Below are 24,521 nucleotides of genomic sequence, written 5' to 3'. Positions count from 1 at the left end.
ACAGCGTCAATCATGCGCTCAAAAGTTGCGGGAGCATTGCAGAGGTCCAAGGGCTTGACGTCCAACTCCTAAAGGCCATCTGGGGTTGCAAACACTGTCTTTTCTTTGTCGTCTTCGTGCATCACAATTTGCCAGTAAACTGAACGCAGATCCACTCGTCACTCATCGCTACGTACTCATCACTTTGCAGAGAATCGAGGGCATCTTCAATGCGAGGCATAGGGTATACATCCTTGCGCGCAATCTTGTTTAAAGCTTGGTAATTGACACAAAATAGCACTGAGCCCTTTCTTTCGGACCAAAACAATGGCAGACGACCAAGGGCTAGCAGATTGGCGGATTATCTCACGTTGCAGCATGTCGGCGACGTTTTCCTCAATAGTCTTGCGCTCAGCTAGAGACACCCGATACGGCCGGAGACGTACAATGGATCTGCCGTCTGTCTGAATGTGATACGTTGTTACGGGAGTCTGACCCAATGTCAAAGAATGGGCGTCGAATGAAGTTTTATGCCTCTTCAACAAACTTAGTTACTGTTGCGTCTTCTAAGGGGTCAAGTCGGCGCTGATTACGGCTGCAAGAGCGGAGGTAGAGGGAGAATGTCCAGCATAAGTCAGGTCAGGGGGAGCCGCATTCAAGGGAACACCACACAGAGCCTCGGAATCAATAACGCAAGCCGAAAACGCGTTTAGCAAGGAGAATTTTCTCGGGCTTTATGTTCCTTGCGGCGAGAAGCGCAGACCCATTGTCAGCTCTAACAAGGACGGATACAATGGCTGTCCCTTTATTGAAACAACGCGCAGGAGGTAATACGCATCTCCATGGTCGAAGACGTCGGACGTGACGGTCAGAATTTGCTGACAGCCTGGCGTTAGCATGGTATCTTCTCCAGCGAGCAGACGAAGTGGCTTGTACTTTTCATCGCCAAGCGAATAATAGGTGTTGGTCATATGTACGACATGTTGCCCACAACATATAGTATCAGAAGCAGTGGCAAGGAAATTACATCCTAAAATGAGCTGGTGGGAGCATGGCGACAGCACAGCAAACTGTATGTGGTGGATAATGTCGTCGATCATTACACGCGCAGTACAAAACTCGGAAGGGTGGTTAGAGTCCCCTTGAGCTGCAACCAGCAGTGGTCCATCGTATGGCGCTGTAACTTTCCTGAGACGCTTACACAAAACAGCATGCATAACAGATAAATTGGCAGCAGTGTCCGCCAAAGCTTCAACTTACACACCCTCAACGAACGCAGACATCATTTTACAAGGGCGCGCTGGAGGAATTGTAGTCCTGTATATAAATGCAGTTTTTCCTCCGAAAACTGCATTACTTAGTTTTCCGGTGACGGGGAGAGGTGAACGAGGCAGGCCGGAGCGGTGGCCAGGAGCGGCGGAAGGCCGAAGGTGAGCGGCGTCTGGTGCTGCACCAGAATACGCATCGCGTTCACTCATGTCGTACCCGCGACGCTGATCTTGTTGGCGCTTACGGCAAAAACGTGATATGTGGCCGCGATAACCACAGTAATAGGATATAGGACGAGATGGTCGCCAAGGTGGGTATAGGGGCCGCTCGATACGCTGGGAGATAGTGCTGTCAGATGGGGCGATGAAGGCTTTAGTGGTATTGAGGGGACATTAGCCGGAAGAGCGACATTAACCGGCGCGTATGGAGGTAGAGACAACGTTGAACGGATGCCGGTTAGAGGCGCGGTAGCAACCTGGGCGTATGTTGGTAAGGTGCGAGGAGCAGGATTGTCAACAAGCGCAGATCATGTCATGGACTCGAGCTCCTCCTTGATGACGTCGCGCAACACTGCCCCAGTAGGCTGAGGAGGAAGGCCCAACGGAGATGAAAAGCCAAGTGATTGAAGTTCCTCGCGGATAATCACCCGAATTATTACACGTAGGTCAGGGTCCACCGTAGAACGGTGGTCGCAGTGCAGTTGCAAGCGTACGGACTCGAGCTCGTCGAGGGGCTGTCGCGTCAAGACGATGTCAGCCACGGCAGCCGGGTTCCTCACGGCGAGCACGTTGAAGGCCACAGTCCCAATGCCTTTGAGAACATGACGTACCCTGTTCCACTCAGCCATAGCATCACTGACACGACGACAGAGCGCAAGCACATCCTCGATGTACGATGTGTAGGACCCACCGGAGTGTTCCTTGCGAGCATCAAAAGTTTGTTCGCAAGGGCGGGGCGAACCGCCGGCGTTCCAAATACTTGTCGCAACTTCCGCTTGAAGGTGGTTCAATCGGAGAAATCAATCTCATAATTGAAAAACCAGGTATTCGCCACACGCTTCAGATAGAACGAGACATGGCGGAGCTTGAGTAGGACATTCCACCGATTATCAGAGCTTACGCGCTCGTAATTCGTAATATCAGAGCTCCAGGGAGTATGCCAGACGTGCAGAGTACGGGGGATCAAGAAACATGTCCAGCACTTGTGACGTTACAGTAAGGGCCGACCACTATGGAGCATAAGAGACGCGGCGAAGGACCCTCGGCACAGTCCACTATGATGTGAATACGCGTACAATGAAGAAGGGCACCCACATGATGATGATAATACGAAGATGATGATGATATGAGAAGATGATGATATGATGATATAATATGAAGAAGTGGACAATAAATGGCCATACTACATTTGTAGTTTATAATTCTAGCCTCCTTTTAAAATGCACAGCGTTCATGCGTACTTAAGCGACGTCTCATCGAGCTACTGCAAGAAAGTTTGGCTTATTGGTACAGCTTGTACTGAAGTACATATTATGGTCGCTCACCTTGCTGTCCCTACAGTTGACGTCCGGGTAAAATAAGCTTCCCGGCTTTCCAAGGTCGTCAATGACGCCGTACCGGAAATGTATCCACTCCCGTACCAGGCTGATGGCTGCGGAAGTCGTATTTTGCTTCGTATAGGTATTGGTAGTTAGGTCTTGTGCTCGAAGTTTTCAAACGTCCTAAACCTCTTAACAACTTCTCATTTCATAGGTAAAAAACGATATATTGTGACGTAAAATTTCATATCTCCACAAAACAAAAAGGAAAATGAAGCACAGAGATCCTATAACACTAACCAACTTCAATTTTGCGCGTTGCTTCAGAGCTTACTTTGAACTAGAATAAAAAAACAAAACTTTTTATATTGTGGTGCTCGAAAATTGTGTCCTATGAGCTACCATCATGAATAGTTCGTGCGGAAGGCCTACTAGCACAGTGTTGGCACAAGTATACAATCAGTACAACCAACAAGCATTATATTTCAAGGGTATTTTAATATAGTCAGTAGTGACGTTGCTCGAATGTTCTAAAGAAAATCTACGCGTTCCTCCCAAAGCAATGCAGCAACACTGTATTGACTAGGTATGACAACGTATGCACATCACAGATATAGAAAGCGAGCTCAATTCCTCCTAACTGCACAACTCAGTATAAATACACAAATTCCAGGACCTACACAGGGGTGTGACAACTTCGGCTTCTTCTTACCACATTTTGACAATGTTTGTAGCACAGCTGCACGAGCAAAGAAGGTACAACGAGACAGACTCTTGGCTATTTCGCTCAGGACAGGAGTAGCTGCTGTAGCAGCAAGATTTGAAGCATATATTCTTTAATTTCCTGTAAGGCTTATAACACAACTAAGAGGAGTAGTGTACACATATGTTGAGTCTGTGGAGGACTTCACAAGGGCCAATACTCTAGAGAACGCTTAGAAAAAAATGGCAAAATCCACCTCCCCATGACTGTCCGCCTTATTCTATTGGCACTCAGGCAGTTTAGCGAGAAACCGTATTGCTAAGCGCACCTTTACATACAGTCTGTAGCGGGAGATGCAGGCTGTTACGACTAACCTGTGTGAACAATTTGTCTGTTGCCGCTGTGACAACGGCCAAAGTCCGGACGTTTTGAATACGCCGCGCCACCCGCAAACGTTAAAGAAACTCCTTAGAGGCCGCAGCGATGAAAACACGTTAGCGTTCGGGCGCAAAATCTCACCTGCAACCCGCCCCGCCCCTTCCGGCGTGCGCAGCACCCTCATAACCGCCTAAGCTCTGCAGTACTGTCTCCATTCGGCCAGGGGGATAGTTAAGCTTGGCGCGTGCACTCGTTCTTTCTCTTCCTCCGCAAGGAAGACGCCGGCGGTGTCTGTGTGCGCGTGTCGCTGCGTGGCCGTCTCATCCGTTCTCCGAGAACCGGTGGAACTGATGGTGAACGGAAACAAAATCGGCGGAGCGTGCGCGAGACCCTTTCCTGTCCGTTCCGTCTCCGGTGGAAGAGAGACGGCTCTGATTGGCTGCGGTATCCTGGGTAATGACTCATTCTCCGGCGCCAGCGCAGCAGTCAACTGATCAAACCTTCCTTTCCCGCAATTGCTCAGCTCTGGGAGCAACAGCATTTTTGCGTCACCTCTGCAGCACCACTTGTTAGGCAATACAAGCTTCGCTTGAAAAAGCGTGGCAACGGGCAATTGCCACTGGACGCCGCGTGTATGCCGTAATTATACACGCGTGGACCGGCCATCTCCTGTCACAGCACGAGCACCGATGTGCAGAATAAGGGTACTGGCAGGCCTTCAGATCTTCTTCGTATGTGCCTGTGGCGACGTGAGACCTTAGTGCAGTAAAACACGTGCATTCATTTTTTGGGACTGCTCAAGTTCTCGAGCGTTCCGCGGCCTTTAGAGAGTCCGAAAAAGAAATGCTGATTCCACGCATTGTGGAAATCAATGTGAGCGAAGCTTTCGGTGCTGTTTTCTTTGACTGACGATAATTAGTGGTGATGTTTGCCCTGAATGTTTTGTTTATTCAAAGTGTAGCCCAACACGAGAGTGGCGAGTCCATATTAAAGGTTACCTTGCGTTTACCACTGCTGTTTGTCTGTGTAATACACAGAACACAAAGGGATAGGTGTTTGCTGAAGCGTTCTTGTGCGCCATAATTCATAACCTCTGAGAAGGCAGAGCATAGTCATTGGCACACATGGCACATCACATCCTAGCAGAAGTATTAAATTTTATTCTAATTATGGAGCAGTAAATAGAGAAACGAAAATCGGTGTATGAGGAATGACATAGTAGCGGACTCCGGATTAATTTTGACACAGTGGTGTTCGTTAACATGTCCCTAAATCTAAATGCACGACCGCTTTTTTTTTTTCGTCCCCTCGAATAGCGGGTGCTGCAGTGAGGATCAAACTGGCGACCTCGAGCAATGCCATAGCAACAAAGTTACCGCGGCTGGCACAGAAATGTTTATTTGACGTCTGAACGTTTCCGTAATGTCGCACGCTTTAATGCGGCTCTGCTGCTGCACTCCCTGCGTTAAGTTGTCTGCTTTAGAAATTTGCATGACGTTTATTTTTCAAAAATAGCAGAAGCACACCGCATCGTAACTTAAATTTATGCCATCTGCCCGCAACTGCTGTCGCGTCTATAGTAGTAGTGTTTCCTTACCTTTTCACGTCACTATTTTTACGATCCTCCCCCGCCCCACTGGTATGGAAACTGCGAGAGAATAGTCGCAAGACTGTTGTTTACTCGTTTCCCCACTGCGTCATTTTACTAAAGGCGCTTTTTGTTCTGCCCCCCATTCTACGTCCCCTCTTCACCATTGTGCCTACCTTCCCTCTGAACTTGCACGTTAGTGGCAATCTAAGCGCTGCAATTTCTGGTGTGCTTTTGCTGAGGGTCGCGGTGAAAAGGTACAAGCGAATTCCTTGCGTAGCTTTTCCTCTCTACCGCGCTGTTGTCATGTATACGTAGGCCCTAAACCACTCCCCGACGTGGTTTGCCAGAAAGAAGCAGCAGCAGTGGGGAAGTCAAAGGAACAGGCAAAGAAAGCTCCGCTTTCAAATCTGCCGTTGACTGTAAAACTGACTAAGGGGATGCTTGAAATGGTTTACTGTACCGCAAAAGTATAGTACCGTAAATTCCTGCCCTTCGACAAAAAAGGAGAAAAAGAGTGCAGTATATATATATATATATATATATATATACTGTTTCAAATACTGTTTTATTATAGCCAAATATTGTCCCGCTCACTCTGTAATTGTATTGGTTATGTTTGCCTTTGTGCGACTTTCTTCTTCACTCACCTCTCGCGTTCAAAAGCATTCGGATTGTCTTTCGCACAATTTTAGCACGACATTACTGCATGTTAGCGCATTTCTTACACAGTATTTTTTCTATATGTATTCACATATGTATTCTAATTATTATATAACATTTTAGTGTACTCTCCCCCCTTACACAATGCATCTAGGGGCCTGTAAGGTATCTTTAAATAAATAAATAAATAAGTAAACAAAAAAATTTATATATATGGAAGAACCGGTCGGCGTTCATAAGGTTATCAGGGCACCTACGCCTAAGAGAGATTGTAGACGAGTACGATCTACCCACTTCCTAACACAGAGTAGTCGGTTACGTTGGTAAAAGTAACTCGTGTCATAAGCACAAACATTTTGTGGGTGAACTATTTACTTTACTTTCTGTTTGAAAGCGAAAAAGGTTCAATGGTCTACTGAAACAGGAACTTGGTAACTAAGGGCTACGATCTTGGTGTGCTGGTATGTCATCCCAAATGTTTTCAGTGTCGTACGACTAGCACACGGCCGTTTAAGGAACGCGGTGTTAGCGCTGTGTGTGTGGTCATGTTTTACTGCATCTGTGTACTTGTTTCACTACGCTAAACGCCTGCCTAGTGACTTCTACCTCTAGATACAAAAGCCATCGCGATGTTTTGAGTAGATGCAAAGCGACCATTTATTGCAATAAGCAGTTAAAAAGCTGTCCAAATTCTCTGAGTGGTTGAAGTGCTATGAGTGTAATTGTGCCAACGAGGTTGGGGTTCTGCAGCCCCATACAGTACTTATTAGCAGGCCACTTTTATTTAGCAATTACAAAACACGTCAGTGCACAAGTAACGATGAAACGTCAATTATGCCGTTCTTGGGGGAGCAATAAGGTTTATGATTCGTATATCTTGTGTTATCGGCCACAGGTTTCGACGCCTAAACATTATAATATCAGCACACCCATATATACCTTGATAAATTTCATTTCCATATTTAAGTAACCAGCCTGGACAGGAAAAAGAATTTAAGTGATCAAACTGACCGGTTCTCCGAAGAAGATCGGTGTGGTCTACTTCACGAAGGGCGCCGTCCGGCACATCTATATGGTCCCCGCGGTGACCGCAGCCACGGATGTTGAACGCGCGGATTCTCGGCGTCGCGTCGTTTTCGCTTTTCCAGTGGGATGGCACGATACGAACTTGCGCGTGCGGGTACGCTCGGTAGGCGACGCGTTCGATGGCCGTGCCGCGTTGCTCGACCATTGGAGTCCAGCCCCGAGGAAGAGCTACCGTGACCTCCTTGAAATGTAGTTTGTGGTGCGTGGCCCGGTTCAGTATGGACGAAGCTTCAGTGAAAAGTGTCTGCGATAACACGCACGGTAATTATTACCTAGCAATTGTAAAATGCCAGAATGTTACAATACTTTGTGGAGCAGCACTACTCAGGACGTCGCGAATGTTGTTGAGGGAATAACAGAGTGTCTATTGTCATACCTGAATGCCATCAAGAACAGCAGGGTCGGTCGTTATGTTGTCATCAATGGCGACGAGTAGCCTTACGTATCCGCCGTCTTTCTTGTCCAGCAGAAGAGCTTTCGCCGTCAGGAGCGACATTGCAAGAAACAGGATCCGAGACAGCATCTCCTGGGCAAGTTTTAACAGAAGACATGGTGGCTCACAACAATGCCGTAGCAATGCTATCGCGGGTTCTAGTAACGCTGATGCAGTTCACTGAGCCGGCTGCACTGAAAGTGGCGGTGTGTGCGGCATGAATGCGAATACTGCGCGTAAATCACAGAATCTGTAGTGTTCCGTACGGATTAAAAGGAGTGCACAAAGATAGATAATTTCCATATAGTAAAAGCGGAAAAGAAGCAAAGGTGCTAGCGCTTAGCCTTTTGCGGAAATGTTATTCAGGCGACATCGTTCTGTTCCTTGTACTTTGTACCACATTCGCAACGCATTGCACTATTCAATCTGAAATATCGCTTCCGATTTTTCACCTTCCCTAAAAGTTTCAGAACAGAAACAAGTGCTGATTTGAAGAAAGAAGTATGTTTGGCAAGAGGTTAATATCAGTATACTTACGCGTTGGCAATTTTCACGAGATATTGGAAAGCTGTAACCTAGCTAATAGCAGAAAGGAACGTTCTTTCTTCTTCGTCTTCTTCTCTTTCCTGCACTTGTAGATTATCTTCAAGAAAATGACTTTCAAGCATGCGTGAACTTCAGCTGGCGAGAACATTACATAAAAGAGGATGAGAATTTTAAATAAACACCTATTTCCACGCGTTTGTTTATTAGTTGTTTTTTTTTGCAATGCGACGAGTTCAACGACCTATAATTAAAATAATGAAAAATAAATACCTAAGTAACTGAGAGCGAGTACCCGAAACCCAGCAACATTGCGGAACGCATTGTTTAGTTAACGCTAATATTTTTACAGGGATCAGTGATGCTGCCGAAGCACAAATAAAATTTTTACAAGCTCAGAGGTTTCTAGAGTTAGGCGTCTTCCACTACACTGATGTTTCATTGTGAATAAGGTAACTGCGCATGCACTGCTTATTTTCGCCGCATAATGTTTATATCTTTTGTAAGCACGTGTCTGCAGACCAGGTCTGTTCGGTTAACGTAATGCAAAACACGTTCTGTGTTACTGTACTTGCTGCTACTAACTTTGACGATTGCTCGCAATGGCGATAGTGCTCTTTGATGAAAGAGCGTTAACAGAGGAAATCATTTTCGAATGCCTATTGCAGAAGCCGTTGCTGCAGAGGATAACGAGCACACTGTAGCAGTATTTAAGTTTAGTAGATTGCCGTGTGCAGCAGGTTCCAGCCTGCAGGTGTTCTATGTCTGACGTGAGACGTCAGACTTCCAGAGAGAGTGCTTGCAGGAGACCGCCTGGGCCTAACCCAGTTTACTTCCCGGTTTGCTGTCATGTACTATCGGCTACATTCTTTTATCTGCCGCTTTCTTTCGCACTTTAATGATTGAGAGACGTAGTTAATAAGTGATCTCTTTGTCATCTTCAGGCCCAGTGGTCCCCCACTGATCTGGTTCTATCCATCCTCTCGATATACCGCGGGATCTGTGTCTTCGAAGTGGAACCAGTAGCGTTCCTGTACCTTTGGTACAGGAACGAGCGATAATCTGTGTGAATAAATAAAGGGATAATCTGTGTGAAGAATCATAAGTGTTCCCAAGTGTACTTTGCGCAGTCTCCATTCACTTCCCAGAAATCACCCAGGTTTGGCAATTTGGATGCAGAGGGACACTCTGCTTTTCACCGGACCAGGCTTGTCTGCAGGATCTGCTGAAACGTACTACTTTTGCTACGAACTCGTTTAGCTGCTTCATCCTTCCTGTGTGCGCTTACTGCGTAGGCCTAGTACCGGGTGTAGACAGAAGCTTAAGTCCAGCAGAAATTGTTTTCTCTCGCAGGTATAGTATCTGTGTACCGCTGTATAAGGGCAGTCGATAACAAGGAAGGTCCTCACATTTCTATGAATGGCCTGTCCATCTGAGATTAGAGTATGACCACTGATATACAGGTCGAACAGTTATTGAGCATGTACAAGCTATATAATATAAGTATTCTTAGGTATTGATTTTGATTGTTTCTCAATAAAAGGTCATTGATGACCTGATGCAGACTTATTATTTTGCAATTATTGATGGTGGGTGTATGTAATACTGTGTGTGCGCACCAAGGATAGCCGAACCAAGGGGCTCGTTATTTCTTTGGTTACGATGACGGGAAGTCAGCGGGCCGTTAAGCCAAATAAAGCATAGTGGAAGTGTCTTACTCATCACAGCGGCCGACAAACGCCGGCACGCAATGATACCTCTGGCGTAAGCGCTGTCTACTGTCTGCAAAGTCTGACTCAAAGCGCACCACTGATAATACCACCCAACCCATCGGACGCCACATAGAAACCTTAGGCACACTGTGTACTAACATCAGTAACTACATTTATTAGCCTCCTAGCATACAGCCGTCTCAAACTACCATAAAATCAAAACCAGCCCCATTCCACGAGGAGACCTTCGCTTTAGTACATTATACAACTGGTCTGCAAAGTGTCTTGAGGTAGGCATTATGCATGTGTTGTGAGATGAATGTACCAATGACTGACATGAGCTATATCGTCAAAGTATCTATTAGGTGGGCGCGGTAACACAGTGCCTTGATGCAAAGAAACATGATGAAACTACAGTTATCAACATTGTCTATTTGTGCTCTCTTTCTACATTACACAATTTGAAACTTTGAGTATGCGCACCACGCATACTCAAATGGCAGCAGTGGCGTGAACAGTACTGGATCATCCGCATGGACTGACAGCAATATCTTTTTGCTGCAGGTTCGCTAATCAGTTCATTCTGATCATCCGTCTTCTATCTACGTCTTGGGCCTACCTGCCACGTGCGGTCAAGTTTCGCCCTTCGGCTGCTACCCCGAGCAAAGCGCTGACCACAAGACGACACGTGCGGACTGTTCCTAGCTGCTGGTTTGCTGAAACATTTTGACGTCATCAGCGAAAAGGCTACAACTACCGGGACCTTGTTGGACACCAACCAAATAGCAGCAGTGGCGTGAACAGTACTGGATCATCCGCATGGACTGAAAGCAATATCTTTTTGCTGCAGGTTCGGTAATCAGTTCATTCTGATCATCCGTCTTCTATCTACGTCTTGGGCCTACCTGCCACGTGCGGTCAAGTTTCGCCCTTCGGCCGCTACCCCGAGCAAAGCGCTGACCACAAGATGACACGTGCGGACTGTTCCTAGCTGCTGGTTTGCTGAAACATTTTGACGTCATCAGCGAAAAGGCTACAAATACCGGGACCTTGTTGGACACCGACCAAATGGCAGCAGTGGCGTGAACAGTACTGGATCATCCGCATGGACTAACAGCAATATCTTTTTGCTGCAGGTTCGGTAATCAGTTCATTCTAATCATCCTTCTTCTATCTACGTCTTGGGCCTACTTGCCACGTGCGGTAAAGTTTCGCCCTTCGGCCGCTACCCCGAGCAAAGCGCTGACCACAAGACGACACGTGCGGACTGTTCCTAGCTGCTGGTTTGCTGAAACATTTTGACGTCATCAGCGAAAAGGCTACAAATACCGGGACCTTGTTGGACACCGACCAAATGGCAGCAGTGGCGTGAACAGTACTGGATCATCCGCATGAACTGACAGCAATATGTTTTTGCTGCAAGTTGGTGACATCTGTTTACTGCTTTTGTAACTTCGTCACTACACTTGAAATTGTGCCACGCCAGTGCTGCCATACGATAGCATACCAGTGTTTGTTGTAACTGAGTGTTGGTTATCATGGCAAAAATAAGCAAAGAATTGGCATGTGCCCTTGAGGACCTGAAGAGAGAAATTAGGATCGACCTCAAGAATTTGAAAGATTGTCTGGAACGGGACTTTCGAAATGACCTCAGAGAAATAAAAGCTAATCTAAAGTTTACTGATGGCAAATTTGATGACATGGTAACTAATCTGAAAGCAGTTCTAGAAGAAAATAAACGCTTGCGCACTGAAAATGACAACCTAAAGTCACGTTGTGACCAAATAGAAAGTCAAGCGAAATCTAACGAGTCTCGAATCATGGGCTGCGAACAGTACTTGCGAAACGCCAATATAGAAATAAAAGGAATACCAGTCAATGCTAATGAAAAACTGACGGAAGTCACGATGAAGCTAGGTGACTGTATTGGGCAGCCCATATCACCGTATGATATTGACGTGTGCCACCGGGTTTCAATACCAGGAAGCCAAACTGGAAAGAGCATTATTGTCCAGTTTGCACTCCGAAGGAAACGAAATGCTGTGCTGGAGAAAGGAAGACGAAAGCGCCTAACGGCTAATGAACTTGGGTTTTCTGAATCTGTTCCCATTTACGTCAATGAGCACCTGTGCCCTGAACGGAAGCGCCTCCTTGCGCAGGCCATTGCCAAAAAGCGTGAAACGAACTGTAAGTTTGTTTGGGTGCGTGATGGGCATATTTATGCCCGCAAATCTGAAAACAGTGCCAGACTAAGGATCACTAGCTCGAATGATTTGAATAAAATAAGCTAAAAACATGGATTCCCCCATAAGATGCCTCGAACTTCCTTCTATCGCAGATCTAAATAGTGTTTACTGTGAAAATAGCGTTGCTGTTTTTCATATGAACTGTCGTTCTGTGTGCAACAAGACTGATGAAATACATAGCCTGTTTACTTCCCTTAATTTTTCGTTCCATGCAATAATGTTTACTGAAACCTGGTACCACGATGATTCAACATACTTTGTGTTAGACAATTATACTCACTTTGCTAATAACAGGGAAACTCGAAGAGGTGGTGGTGTATCCCTGCAAATTGTGAATTCGCTTCCTGCAACAATACTTGAGAAATTCACGTTCTGCACTCCGGACTGTGAAGTGTTAACCGTTCAGAGCGACAAAAATATATTTTGTGTTGTCTACCGCCCTCCAGACGGAAAACTTGAAAATTTTTTTCATCGTTAGAAGCACTTTTTGATAATGTGTCTCTAAATGAGCACGTGCTATACCTTTCCGGTGATATGAATATTGATATGCGAACCGCGTCACCAGAGCAGACAGAATTTGCTTCTTTATTTGATTCTTACGCTCTTGTGAATGTAATTACTGTACCAACGCGCGTAACTTGTTCCACTTCAACTACTTTAGATTTAATTATCACTAACAAAGATAAAAACACTATAACTTCCGGAACTCTGATAACTGACATCAGTGATCATTTTCCGGTATTTTCCTTTATTGCTAATACCAACCCCAAACATGCTTCTAAATCACCGGTGTCTTATTATCGCTGCATTGATTCAAAATCCCTCGACACCTTTCGTAATGAAATATGTACAGCCAACTTTTCCCATATATTGTCGCTACCTGACGCAGATGTTGCGTACGATGCACTAATGATTGTGTTAAACCAAATATATCAAAACTGCTTTCCTTTAAAATGCTGTCGCAAACAAAAATCGGAGAAACCATTGATTACGAATGCCTTATTGAAAAAAATAGAAAGAAGAACGAAACTATATGCGCAATTCATTAAATCCAAGGATCCTGTGAAATTGTCTCAATATAAGAAATATCGCAATAACTTGAACAAAGAACTACGTCAAGCCAAGTACGAATACTTCAGCTATTCGTTCTCAGATAATTCTAGCATGAACCCTCGGCATCGATGGCATCAACTAGGTAAACTGCTTGGACGTCGCTACAACAGTGGTCCAAACTGCATTATCGGCGATGGTGCTGTGCTGACAGGGCAGGATCTCTCAAATGCTTTTAATGATTTCTTTGTGAATATCACAAATACAGCACGCTCTCCTATTAATTCAACAAACACGTCAATTCACCAAGCACCAGGAGTCTCGATGTCGATGTTTATGACCCTACAACTGAAAATGAAATAATTTCTGTATTCAGAAATCTTAAAAACAGTAGGGCTTTAGATATTAACGGTTTTGAAATAAAACCTCTAAAGTATGTAATTGATTTGTTAGCCCCAATATTAACCCACATATTCAACCTTTGTCTCAGTAGTGGAGTATTTTCTAAGCAGATGCAGATTGCAAAAGTTATCGTGATACACAAAGGAGGCGATACCTCTGAATTGTCAAATTATAGGCCAATTTCTATTCTACCGGTAATTTCTAAGGGCATAGAAAAAATTATTCACACGAGAATAACTACTTTTTTCGATAAGCATTCCGTTTTGTCGAATGATCAGTTCGGGTTCAGACCAAAAAGATCCACTGAGTTGGCACTGCTCAAGCAAAAGGAACTCATCATAAATGCTTTTGAAGACAAGCTCCTTGTCCTCGGAATTTATATTGACTTTGACTTTGAAGCCTTTGATTTAATCAATCATGACTTGTTAGTAAACAAACTAAACCACTACGGTATAAGAGGGATTCCTAATTCTCTGATACGGTCTTACCTTCAACATCGTAAACAAATTGTAGCGCAAAATGATGCTCTGTCTGATGGCCAATACATAAACTCGGGCGTGCCGCAAGGCAGCATCTTAGGCCCTTTGTTGTTTTTAGCTTACTTAAATGATATATTTTACACTAAGCTACCGGTGAACCTTACTGCCTACGCTGATGACCTTACGGTGCTCATTACGGGTAGTAGAGAAAATGACTTATCCTCTAGAGGTAATGAGTTTTTGCAATACATGTGTCAGTGGTCGCAGGAAAATTACTTAAAGGTGTACACAAGCAAAACTAAAGCCATAGTATTTCGAGCGAAAAACAAAGTTGTAAAAGATGTTATGCTTAGGTTTGGGAAAAACTATATTGAAATCGTGCGTAGTATCAAATGTCTGGGAGTAACCTTCTCGGAATCGCTTAATTGGGATGCCCAAATTAATAACATAAGATCAAAAATGAATAAAGTGAATGGGGTGCTATGTCGTCAACGTTATGTGCTATCAACAAGAATTAAACTATTAATCTACAACGCTTTCTCAGTTCCAATACTTAACTATTGCCACACTGTCTGGGGCACAAGTACGAAGCATAATTTATCCAAGAATATTGTTACTCAGAAACGTGCGATAAGATTAATTGCTAACATACCATGGTATGCCCACACAGAAAGGTATTATTCTTAGTTTAACATCATTCAGGTGCCTAATCTTTATGCCTTCAGATTAATACTTATGTACAAGAATGCTATTAGAACAAACAACGCAGATATGTTGACACTATTCAACCTTCAAAGCCATGTGCCCATGTACAATGTACGCCGTTGCACCGCTTGGTCTACACCGTTTTGTCGGACTGTGTACCGCTATTGTTTCTTACATCATTCAATATTAACAACTGCACTAAGGCTGTTGTCAATTTTATACGTATATTTTCTTACTGATCCCTACTGTATTTTTTGCCCTTGTACGTTCACAAATTTTGCAATGTACTCTAATGTTTCTAGTATTCTCTGCGTTTGTCATGATTAAGCTGTTTCTCGTCATACTGTCATGTGGGGCATAATGGGGTTTTTTTCAAGCCGCTGCATGCGACTTTTACCCTTACGTCCTCTCTCATTCTGTATTCTGTGGAAAGAGAGAAATAAAGATTATTATATTATATATATGATCCCTGAACTCGGTGCCTCCGCGCACTCTGTCGGCCATCTGCGCCATCTTTTATTGTTAAAATAAATATAACGGGCAAATGAATAAATTTACCAGCTTTTCGTTTTGCGTAAGCGTTCAAGGAAGCTGATGGGAACCTTGTGAATCAGTAACATTAAGTTCATTTACTGGCAACAATACAAATCTCTCACAGAATTTCTGGCGTCTCCTTCGTATCAATCAGCGCGGCTCCCACTATTCTGTGCCACGTATACTGAAGTGGTGCCACATGCATAAATCGTTGCTCTTGGTTGGCTTCTCTTGTGAATTAGGACCATAGGGGCAACACCAAATAATCAGCTATGTGGCACGTGCCTAAATTACGGATCCACATGCAATTGGGTTTTGTGGTGATGCTGGTTTGGTGACCGGCAATTAGTCTTCAAACCACAACTTTCGCTGCGGGGATATGAACAACGCTGAGGCTTGCGTGCAAGGCTGGCTCACAACTTCGTACTTTGCTAAGCTGGAGGGATTAACACCGTCACTTTAATTCGTGATTGCCATTTTCTTAGTTCGCTGAAGGGTAGCAAACCGGGTGCTCGTCTGGTTGAATTTCCAGCCTTTCCTGTCCTTGCTTTCTCTCTCTCTCTCTCTCTCTCTGCTACGTAAAATTGTGTGCTCTGTTCGAAAGAATGTTTACAAATTTCACTTTGAACTCTCTATGCAAACATAAGGAAAATTGTCTGCCGAATAGCGTATCGCACATTCTCAACGTTTGTATGTTGAAGTGCATGTAATGCTCTGCTTGATACCAGCTGCGAGTGCCACGTAATGACAATGTACAAATTACGACATAGCTCCTTTGATGTATTTATTGGGCGCTTGCACAAATGAGTCAGTCATAAGATTAATATAGCAGCAAAGAAGTGCAGTGTGTGGCAAAGTGCATGGTACTGTAAAATCAAGCCTTGCCGACTGAACGCCGGTTTCTATTTCAGTACTTGAACTGAACACTATTCTGTGCTTTGCGTCTACAGTGAGCCTACCAGGCCAGCGCGGCGTATCGCGCAACCTTCTATTGCTTTCGAATCCTTGAGCAGTTAAGAATGAGAGTACAGTTCCGTTTCGAAAACGTTAGGGTGCGGTTGCCGGGTTGCATGGTCTCTGTCAACCGGTTTCTTTTTCTCTTTGTGACGCCATGAGCTCGCATGTTCTTTCAAAACGATGCCTGCTCCTAGCTGATCTCAGCCTGTTTGCGGCCATTGTCACTAGACCGTTTTGTAAAGATTTCACGCTTAAAGGCCATACTAATGTAGTTATTTTTGTTTATATACACAATGCTCTTCTTTTCCGCTTTCTTTTCTCAGTTAGGTCTCACGGTAGATATTCAGGAATAAGAGCTGCACCAGCTAATTCGGGCGCTTCGCCTCTACCGAGAATGCAGAGCGTAACATAAAGATAGAAGTAAAAAAGATCTGCGGCTTTTTATTTTGTGGGCTTTTGTTGAAGAAATGAACGAATGCCACAAGTAATCCAAAGAATGCCGCGTGCAATAGAACCAAACTTTCAGTTAACCTCCAAATCATAAATTTATATATCAGGTAGGTTCAATGTGGGCGAGCTTGCGTGTGTGTCTTATTTTTCGCCTTTATGTCCCTTTGGTAATTTGTATTTTTTCACACATTTAACTTGCTCAACAATTCTCATTAAGTTCTTACATGTTTACTCACCATGTTGAAATGCAAAAACATTTTGAGCTACTCCATCTTGTGAACATGGGACCAGCGAAGATCTTTAGCGCACGACACCCATGTGACGCAGAATATTGAACAAATGTACGATCATATTTATTATCCTGATCTGTGGTCATCGTGAGCATATAGGTACGCGCACACATTCGCGTATCACTTCTGGTAACATTTCTTTCTTGAAATGAAAATAAAAGAAAGGGACGTAGTCACCTTATAGTGGTCACGACTTCTCCTTTTCTGATAGCGGAAACAACAATATAAAAAATGTGTAAGAAAATGAGAAGAAATCACCTCATAGGGTCCGAACTCCAGGGAACATAACAATATGAAAGTCAAATCTAAGTTGCACCACACTGAGTTTTCCAACAGTCACAAACACACACAAACGCTCGTGATGTAGATTGCGATGAGCATATAAACATATGTGGAATTACGTAAAGTTTAAATAATGCACACACAGTACACAAAAATGTATAACACGTAATATACAAGCGCTATCAATTACAAATAATAGAGGCAAGTTACAGTAACATCGTGTGATAATTCGATGCAGTATCTAGTACTTGTTAACGATGCCTGTTTCTTCGTGGAAATGCTCAAATGGGTTCAATATACTTTTCGCTGTGCTATTTTCGATAACCATGGGCCCAGCAAGTTTGCGAGTGAGAAAAGCTGGTGAGGATCAATGGACTGTAGCTGTTGTGCTAGCCCGTTTTAGGAGCCCGTTTTATGCGATATAGGAAATGTTTGGTGTATGCTGTCCCAAAGCGCAGTCGATGAATTAGGATATCGGTACCTTTCGAAAGTTCTACATCCAGCTGGTTTTTGAGTTGAGCGTCCACTTCGTAAAGAATTGATTCCTGATAATTTTCATTATTCCAAGTTGACATACGCAAATCTTTCTTTAGTAACCTCAATATGCGTTTCGTGCTCATTGGTGATAAAGGGATGAGTTTAATTTCTGCATCTTTGTGGGCCGATGTTGCCAATGAGGCCATTACTTCGTTGCCTGCTACACCAGAATGTCCCTGTACCTGCTATAATATTGTTACGTAGGAAGCGCAGAAGAAAAGCTATGTACAAGTATATTTACAAGAAAATACGCTGCGCTTGGCCAAGAGGCAACAGCCCGCGCTAGCTTCTAACCGTCGTCGTCGTCGTCTTCACACTGCTCGCCTTTTCGTGTTCGCACATATTGTTCCGTAGCACTACCCCCGGCTGCAAAAGCGCCGTCCCGGAGCGACTAAAGATCGGACTCAGCAAGCAGTGTAGTAGGCCTTGAGCCTACTGACATGCGCGACATCACTAGATGCCAGAGGAGAGGACTAGGTTGAACCCACAGGAGCAATTTCGTAAGTCACAGGCGTCACCTGGCGTAGCACGCGGTAGGGCCCTGTGTATTGCGAAAGGAGCTTCTCTGAAAGTCCGACGTGACGACAGGGCGACCACAGGAGCACGAGCGCACCATGCGAAAACTGTAGGTCACGATGGCGGGCGTTGTACTGACACTGCTGAGTGGTTTGTGAGGCCGTCAGTCGAGCACGGGCAAGCGGGCGTGCATGGTCGGCGAGGGCGATGGCGTCGCGCGCATACTCGCCTGTTGAGATCGCGGCAGGAGGAAGTGCCATGTCTAGGGGCAAGGTAGGTTCGCGACCGTACAGTAGATAAAATGGTGAAAATCCGGCGGTGTCGTGCCGGGAAGAATTGTACGCAAATGTTAAGTAAGGAAGGGCAATGTCCCAGTCGTGGTGGTCCTTGGAAACGTACTTGGACAGCATATCGGTTTAAGAGTACGGTTGAACCGCTCTGTGAGGCTATTGGTTTGAGGATTGTATGAGGTAGTCAGTTTGTGTTGAATGAAGCAGGAACGCACAATGTCAGCGATAACTTTCGAGAGGAAGTTTCGACCACGGTCAGTAAGCAGGTGTCGCGGGGCGCCATGAAGCAGGATAATGTCACGCAAGTGAAAGTCCGCGATGTCAGTGGCTCAACTGGTAGGGAGAGCCCGAGTGATAGCGTATCGGGTGGCGTAATCAGTCGCGACGGCTACCCATTTGTTCCCAGAGGATGACGTCGGAAAGGGAACGAGCAGGTCTACTCCAACACGAAAGAACGGTTCCACAAGGACGGTGATCGGCTGGAAATGACCTGCAGGTAGCACCTGAAGTGTTTTCCGACGCTGGCAGGGATCACAGGCAGGAACATAGCGTCGAACGGAGCGAGCGAGGCCAGGCCAATAGAAGCGGCGGCGGACGCAGTCGTACGTGTGGGTTACCCAAAATGTCCTGCAGTGGGTTCGTCATGCATCTCAAAGAGTACAGTCTGTCGTAGGGTTTTGGCACGACAAGAAGAAGATCAGAGCCGTCAGTGAGGAAGTTCCTTCGATACAGAATGCCGCCCTGAAGGACATATCGGCGAACGGATGCGTTGGTAGGTGTAGAGCACACACGCTCGATAAGTGCTCGCAGGGATAGGATTCTCGGTACTGCTCATCGGCGATGTTAGCGAAGGCAGACACAGAGAAAATGCCGTTGGCTCTACTACTGTCGGCGTCGTCAGGCTCGTCGACCGGGTAGCGAGACAGGCAGCCAGCGTCCTTGTGTAGTCGGCCAGAATTATAGGTGACAGTATACGAATATTCTTGGAGGCGTAAGGCCCAGCGACCAAGTCTTCCTGTAGGATCTTTTAGTGAGCATAACCAGCAAAGCGCGTGGCGGTCTGTGACAACGGAAAAGGGTCGGCCCTATAAGTATGGGCGCAATTTCGCAACCGCCCAAACTAGGACCAGACACTCACGCTCAGTGATGGAATAGTTGCGCTCCGCGGGTGAGAGGAGCCTGCTGGCATAATCGATAACACGGTCATGGCCACGATGGCGTTGTGCCAGTACTGCGCCAATTCCGTGACCGCTGGCATCAGTACGGACTTCGGTAGACGCAGAAGGATCGAAATGGGCCAGAACGGGAGGCGTTGTGAGAATGTCGATTAGATTTGAGAATGCAGAGGCCTGGGGCGTCTTTTTTCAAAAGCTCGGTTAGTGGTCGTGCTATGGCGGCGAAATTTCTCACGAAATGTCGGAAGTACGAACAAAGGCCGATGAAGCTGCGCACATCCTTGACACACTTCGGAACAGGGAAATGCCCAACAGCATGGATCTTGCCTGGGTCCGGTTGCACTCCGTTCGCGTCAACGAGATGTCCAAGGATGGTAATCAGGCGAAGGCCGAAGTGGCACTTCGATGCGTTGAGTTGCAGACCGGCTAGACGAAAAACGTACAGGACGGCTGAGAGGCGCTTGAGGTGCGTAGCGAACGTTGGGCAGAATACGGTAACGTCGTCCAAGTAGCACAGGCACGTGGACCATTTGAAACCGTGAAGTAGGGAGTCCATCATGCGTTCAAGAGTGGCAGGGCAAAAGTGGCAATTTTTTCAGCTGTTGCAGTGTGGTGGAGCTTGGCACGCAAACTACCGCTGCTAGCCTTGTGCCGCAACGCTGCACGAACGCACAAAAATCCCGGAACAAGCCATTTATATCACGCAAGATAAACATTTCCTACTTTACAAGGCATTTTGCGTCTACGCTATGAAATTGCACGTGGCGCAGATTGGATGGAGACGTGTAAATATTGTTCGCAATAACTTGTACTAAATGATTCCGCACTTAGAGCGCGCGCTGTTGAGCAGCAGAAGCGAAAAAAAAGTAAGAAGAATAATACCGCGCCGATTAGCGCAACCGGCGCAACGCGTGCAAGCTAGCGTTCCAAACGCGCACGCCCATTACCTAAAGCACCATATGTTAATGTCATCCCATTGCTGCGCCACAGTCAATTCGACCACGGGGCTGTGTGGGAGTGTCCGCTCTTTCTTTCTCCACGCTCATACATTCATCAACAGGCCGTCATCGTGATTCGGTCGTGGTTGTGCTATCATCGCCCATCCAACTACGCCCGCCGACTGTTGTCATGCGTCGTCGACAAGCTGTAATCATAATTAAGGTTTAGTGATGCCGCCATCGTGGCGCTGTTGTCATCATACACTAGTAGTCAATCCATTGCCACCAAGCACTTGACTTCCCATCGTCACTGCTGCATCGTCGTCATGCATTCAGCGTCATGCCGTTGCGGTCATGAAAACTTCGTCACGCTGTCGTTTCACAATCGGCATCACCTCCGTATTTTAATCCGATGGTCATCACACATGGCGTCCTCATCGCACCTCCATCGTCAATCCGTCGAGGTCATACCTATTTCATCATTCCATCGTAGTCATGCTTTCGCCATTCACTCGTAATTATGCCGTCGTTGTGATGTCATTGTCGTCTTTGCGTTGTCAGACAAAACTTATCATCAATCCATTGTAAACCGTTGTCGCCATGCCATCTTGGTTGTATGATCATCGTCATTCTCGCTTCACCCGGACGTCGACATCCAGTCGTCAAACCATCTTCGATGTCTCATTGCACGTCGTCGTCATTATGCCATCGTCATAATTATAAAATCGAAATGGATTTGTCGCCATGACATAGTTCTTATACGTCTTTCTAGTTTTATTGATATTCTTACAGTGCATTTGGACAGGACCGTGTGCGCGAGGGTAGACGAAGAGGAAGTGGTAGATTGTCTGTTGGAGCTGTGACGTTTGTACGACTCTGCGCGATTACCAGAAACGTTTTCCCATGTAAATGTTGTGCGTACATTTGTGCATCGAGCTTCCTCTTTGTAACATTTGGTGGATGTACAGGGTAACGACTCATAGGCGAGCTTCGCAGTGGCAGCCGCTTCGATTCTTCACCGATGACGCAGAAGATATCAATTCGGCAACCCATGCGTCGACTGTGGTACTCACACATCCACGTGATGCAGGAACCTACTGTGGCCCCGTTGGCGCCAACCTCGAAAACTGGCTGGAGATGTATAAGCGGATGAGCAGACACGACAAATGGGATCCCACAGTGATGCTGACGAACATAATCCTTTTACTTGGTGGCCACTGTGCGAGTGTGGTTTCAAAAGCACAAAGAACTCCATGACTGGGATGCCAGCAAGAAGAAGCTGCAACATCTCTACGGAAAACCACTGGGTCCTAAGGTCTTCGCCAAGAAAGAATTGGCATCACGAGTTCAGACGTACACCGAAGGCTACGTCGCTTATATATAAGACGTGCTGGCACTCTGCCACGAGGCCGACACTTAAAGGCCGAACTCTGAAAAAATCAGGCATTTCTCTAAAGGTATCACCAATGACACCTTTAATTTACTAATTTGTAAGAACTGTTCTTTGGATGACATTATCACGTTTGCAAGCATTTCGACCAGGTGAAAAGCCGTCATATTTATTGGTCATTTGCACGGCTTCCCATACGACCGCAACATCCTCTTGTGAAGACCGACAGGACTCTCCTTCGTGATAGCAGCAGCTTTTAGATCAGCTCACGAAGATCGTGCGCCCTGAGTTGGAAGCCATGTGTGCCGCGTCTATGTAACACCTATTAACGGTACATGCGCTCCTCGTACGGTTCCCCTTGTTGAGGATATTGTGAGCAAAGAACTCGCCAATATCGTCTTGCAGTCAGTTTGCACTGTGTGCAGTTCCCGGACAATCGAATGTTATTCGCTCGTGCATACTAAAATCAATGGATCCCTCGAGGTTCTAGCACCATGGCAGAGTTGGCGAACACTGGATGACCGACCTGTTTGCTTCAGTTGCCACGTTTTCACGTCGCCCAATACTGTCGCAACGGCTAGTTCTCGATGCCTTTTTCGAACAGCCCTCGACCAGACAGCGGATTTTGCCATATGCTGCCGCAATTCGAGTCGAACCTGAATGCCACTGACGGTACGCGCGCATGGTGCCGTCGATCACAGTCGCCGAGCAGTCACCGGTCCCGTTCGCCGCGCAGTCGTCGCCCGTCGTCCAGGTCACCCTAGTCCAGTCGCCTGCCGCCGTCATTCCGACCTGGGCACGTACTATCCGAAAAAAAGGTGCAGTCCCGGTGGTGACGCTGCATTGTCGACATCTCCGCCAAAGCCTCTCACCCTGCCGACCCTACGAATATAGTCGATGTAGAAGTTGACGGTGTATTTGTCCCAGCACTCCTTGGTACCGGAGCCCATATCTCAGTGATATGGCTGGTCCTGGAGCCCATATATCAGTGATTGCCGCAGGAAGAAAGTCCGTACACTTGCCGCATCTCGTACTCTCCGGGTTGCTGATGGAGCAACACCCATTACCCTTGGTACGTGCACTGCCCGAATAGCTCTAGCTGGGTTCAATACTTCCGTTTTATTTTGTGTTCTGGAACAGAGTTTCGATGACTTGATCTTTGGCCTCGGCATTTTATCGGACCATTCAGCACTGATTGACTGCGCTTGTGGCTTCCTCCAACTCTAGCTACCTATTCACTGCTGTACTGCGACATCAGCTGGGCCTCGTTTATGTTCTGTAGACTTCGTGCGGTTGCCGCCTCAAGCCGCCATGTATATGGCTTTGACATGCTGCCCATCTGGCTGCCCATATGGCGGTGACTATGTGGTAACTCCTAATGTCATTGTTAGCCTGCTACGAACAGTTGCCGTTTCTCATACCGTTGGCACCATTACCGATAACCGCATATTTCTTCCTGTTTCAAATTTTGGTTTAAGCACGCAAGTTATCCTGGAAGGCATGTCGCTCGGCAATGCTTCTCCTACCGACGATAGGGCAATCTCTGTATTAGATGTCCCATATTAGGATATGCATTTCGGATTTCATAATGCCCCAGTAAGATTCCAAAAGAATGATGGACCCTCTCCTTTCAGGCTATAAGTGATCCACCTGCTGATGTTATACGGATGATGTCATCGCATTTTCCCTTACGTTTGACAGCCACATCAGTGGATTGGCTCCTATTCTTGAAGTCTTTAGTGAAGCTGGGCTTAAACTCAACTCTTCTAAGGTCCATTTTGAAGAGTGCGAAATCAAAGTTCTTGATCACCTTCTCAGTGCTGCCGGTATACATCCTGATCCTGATAAGTTTCACGCAGGCAAGAACTTTTCTGTACCCTGCTCAGCAAAAGATTGGCACAGATTCGTGGGCCTATAGTCCTATTTTGCTTGGTTCATTAAGGATTTTGCGGATATCGCCCAGCCACTGGCTGACTTTCTCAAGAACACCCAGTTCTTTTGGGACCGCGAACAAGCGACCGCCTTCTACACCCTTATCCACATATTGACAACGCCTCCAATATTAGGCCACTTTGATCCGTCTGCACCGACTCAAATGCGCGCAGACGCGTGATCGTGGTAGAGGTGCTCTCCTCGGCCAACAGCAATACGGAGTGGAGAGCGTCATTGCTTACCCCTGTCGCATCTTGTATCCTTCACAGCGCAATTTTTCTTCCCACGAACGTGACTGCCTCGTTCTTGTATGGGCAATAGCCATATTTTGCCCTTGCTTGGCCGCCCATTTTTTCCCATCACGGACCACCATGCCCTGTGCTGGCTATCGTCACTAAAAGACCCGAGTGGCTGCTTTGGCCGCTGGGCACTCGGACTTCATGAGTATTCTTTTTTC

General features: G+C 46.1%; 1 protein-coding gene across 1 annotated transcript; it reads right to left on the bottom strand.

Annotated features, from left to right (window-relative positions):
- Nucleotides 1-1,774: 1,774 nt before the first annotated feature.
- Nucleotides 1,775-23,082, bottom strand: LOC140219095 (calcium-activated chloride channel regulator family member 3-like). Its single transcript, XM_072288977.1, has 5 exons — nucleotides 23,005-23,082; nucleotides 7,580-7,729; nucleotides 7,129-7,447; nucleotides 2,792-2,898; nucleotides 1,775-2,167 (listed from the first exon to the last, which is right to left on the bottom strand). Exons 1-5 carry the CDS (start codon nucleotides 23,080-23,082, stop codon nucleotides 1,775-1,777), a joined length of 1,047 nt encoding a protein of 348 aa, XP_072145078.1.
- Nucleotides 23,083-24,521: the final 1,439 nt, after the last annotated feature.

This window comes from Dermacentor andersoni, chromosome 6 (genome assembly GCF_023375885.2).
Source record: "Dermacentor andersoni chromosome 6, qqDerAnde1_hic_scaffold, whole genome shotgun sequence".
NCBI classification, from domain to species: Eukaryota; Metazoa; Arthropoda; class Arachnida; order Ixodida; family Ixodidae; genus Dermacentor; species Dermacentor andersoni.
The sequence above is the reverse complement of the archived record's forward strand: the minus strand, read 5'-3'. Positions and strand labels throughout refer to the sequence as shown.

Excerpts from the sequence above, each read along its gene's own strand:
- LOC140219095 (XM_072288977.1), bottom strand. The coding sequence starts at position 23,082 with ATGGGCTCCGGTACCAAGGAGTGCTGGGACAAATACACCGTCAACTTC. Across the intron at positions 7,730-23,004 it reads ATATTCGTAGGGTCGGCAGG|GAGATGCTGTCTCGGATCCT; the intron begins GTGAGAGGCTTT and ends AAACTTGCCCAG. Across the intron at positions 2,168-2,791 it reads TCAACTGTAGGGACAGCAAG|GAACACTCCGGTGGGTCCTA; the intron begins GTGAGCGACCAT and ends GATGCTCGCAAG.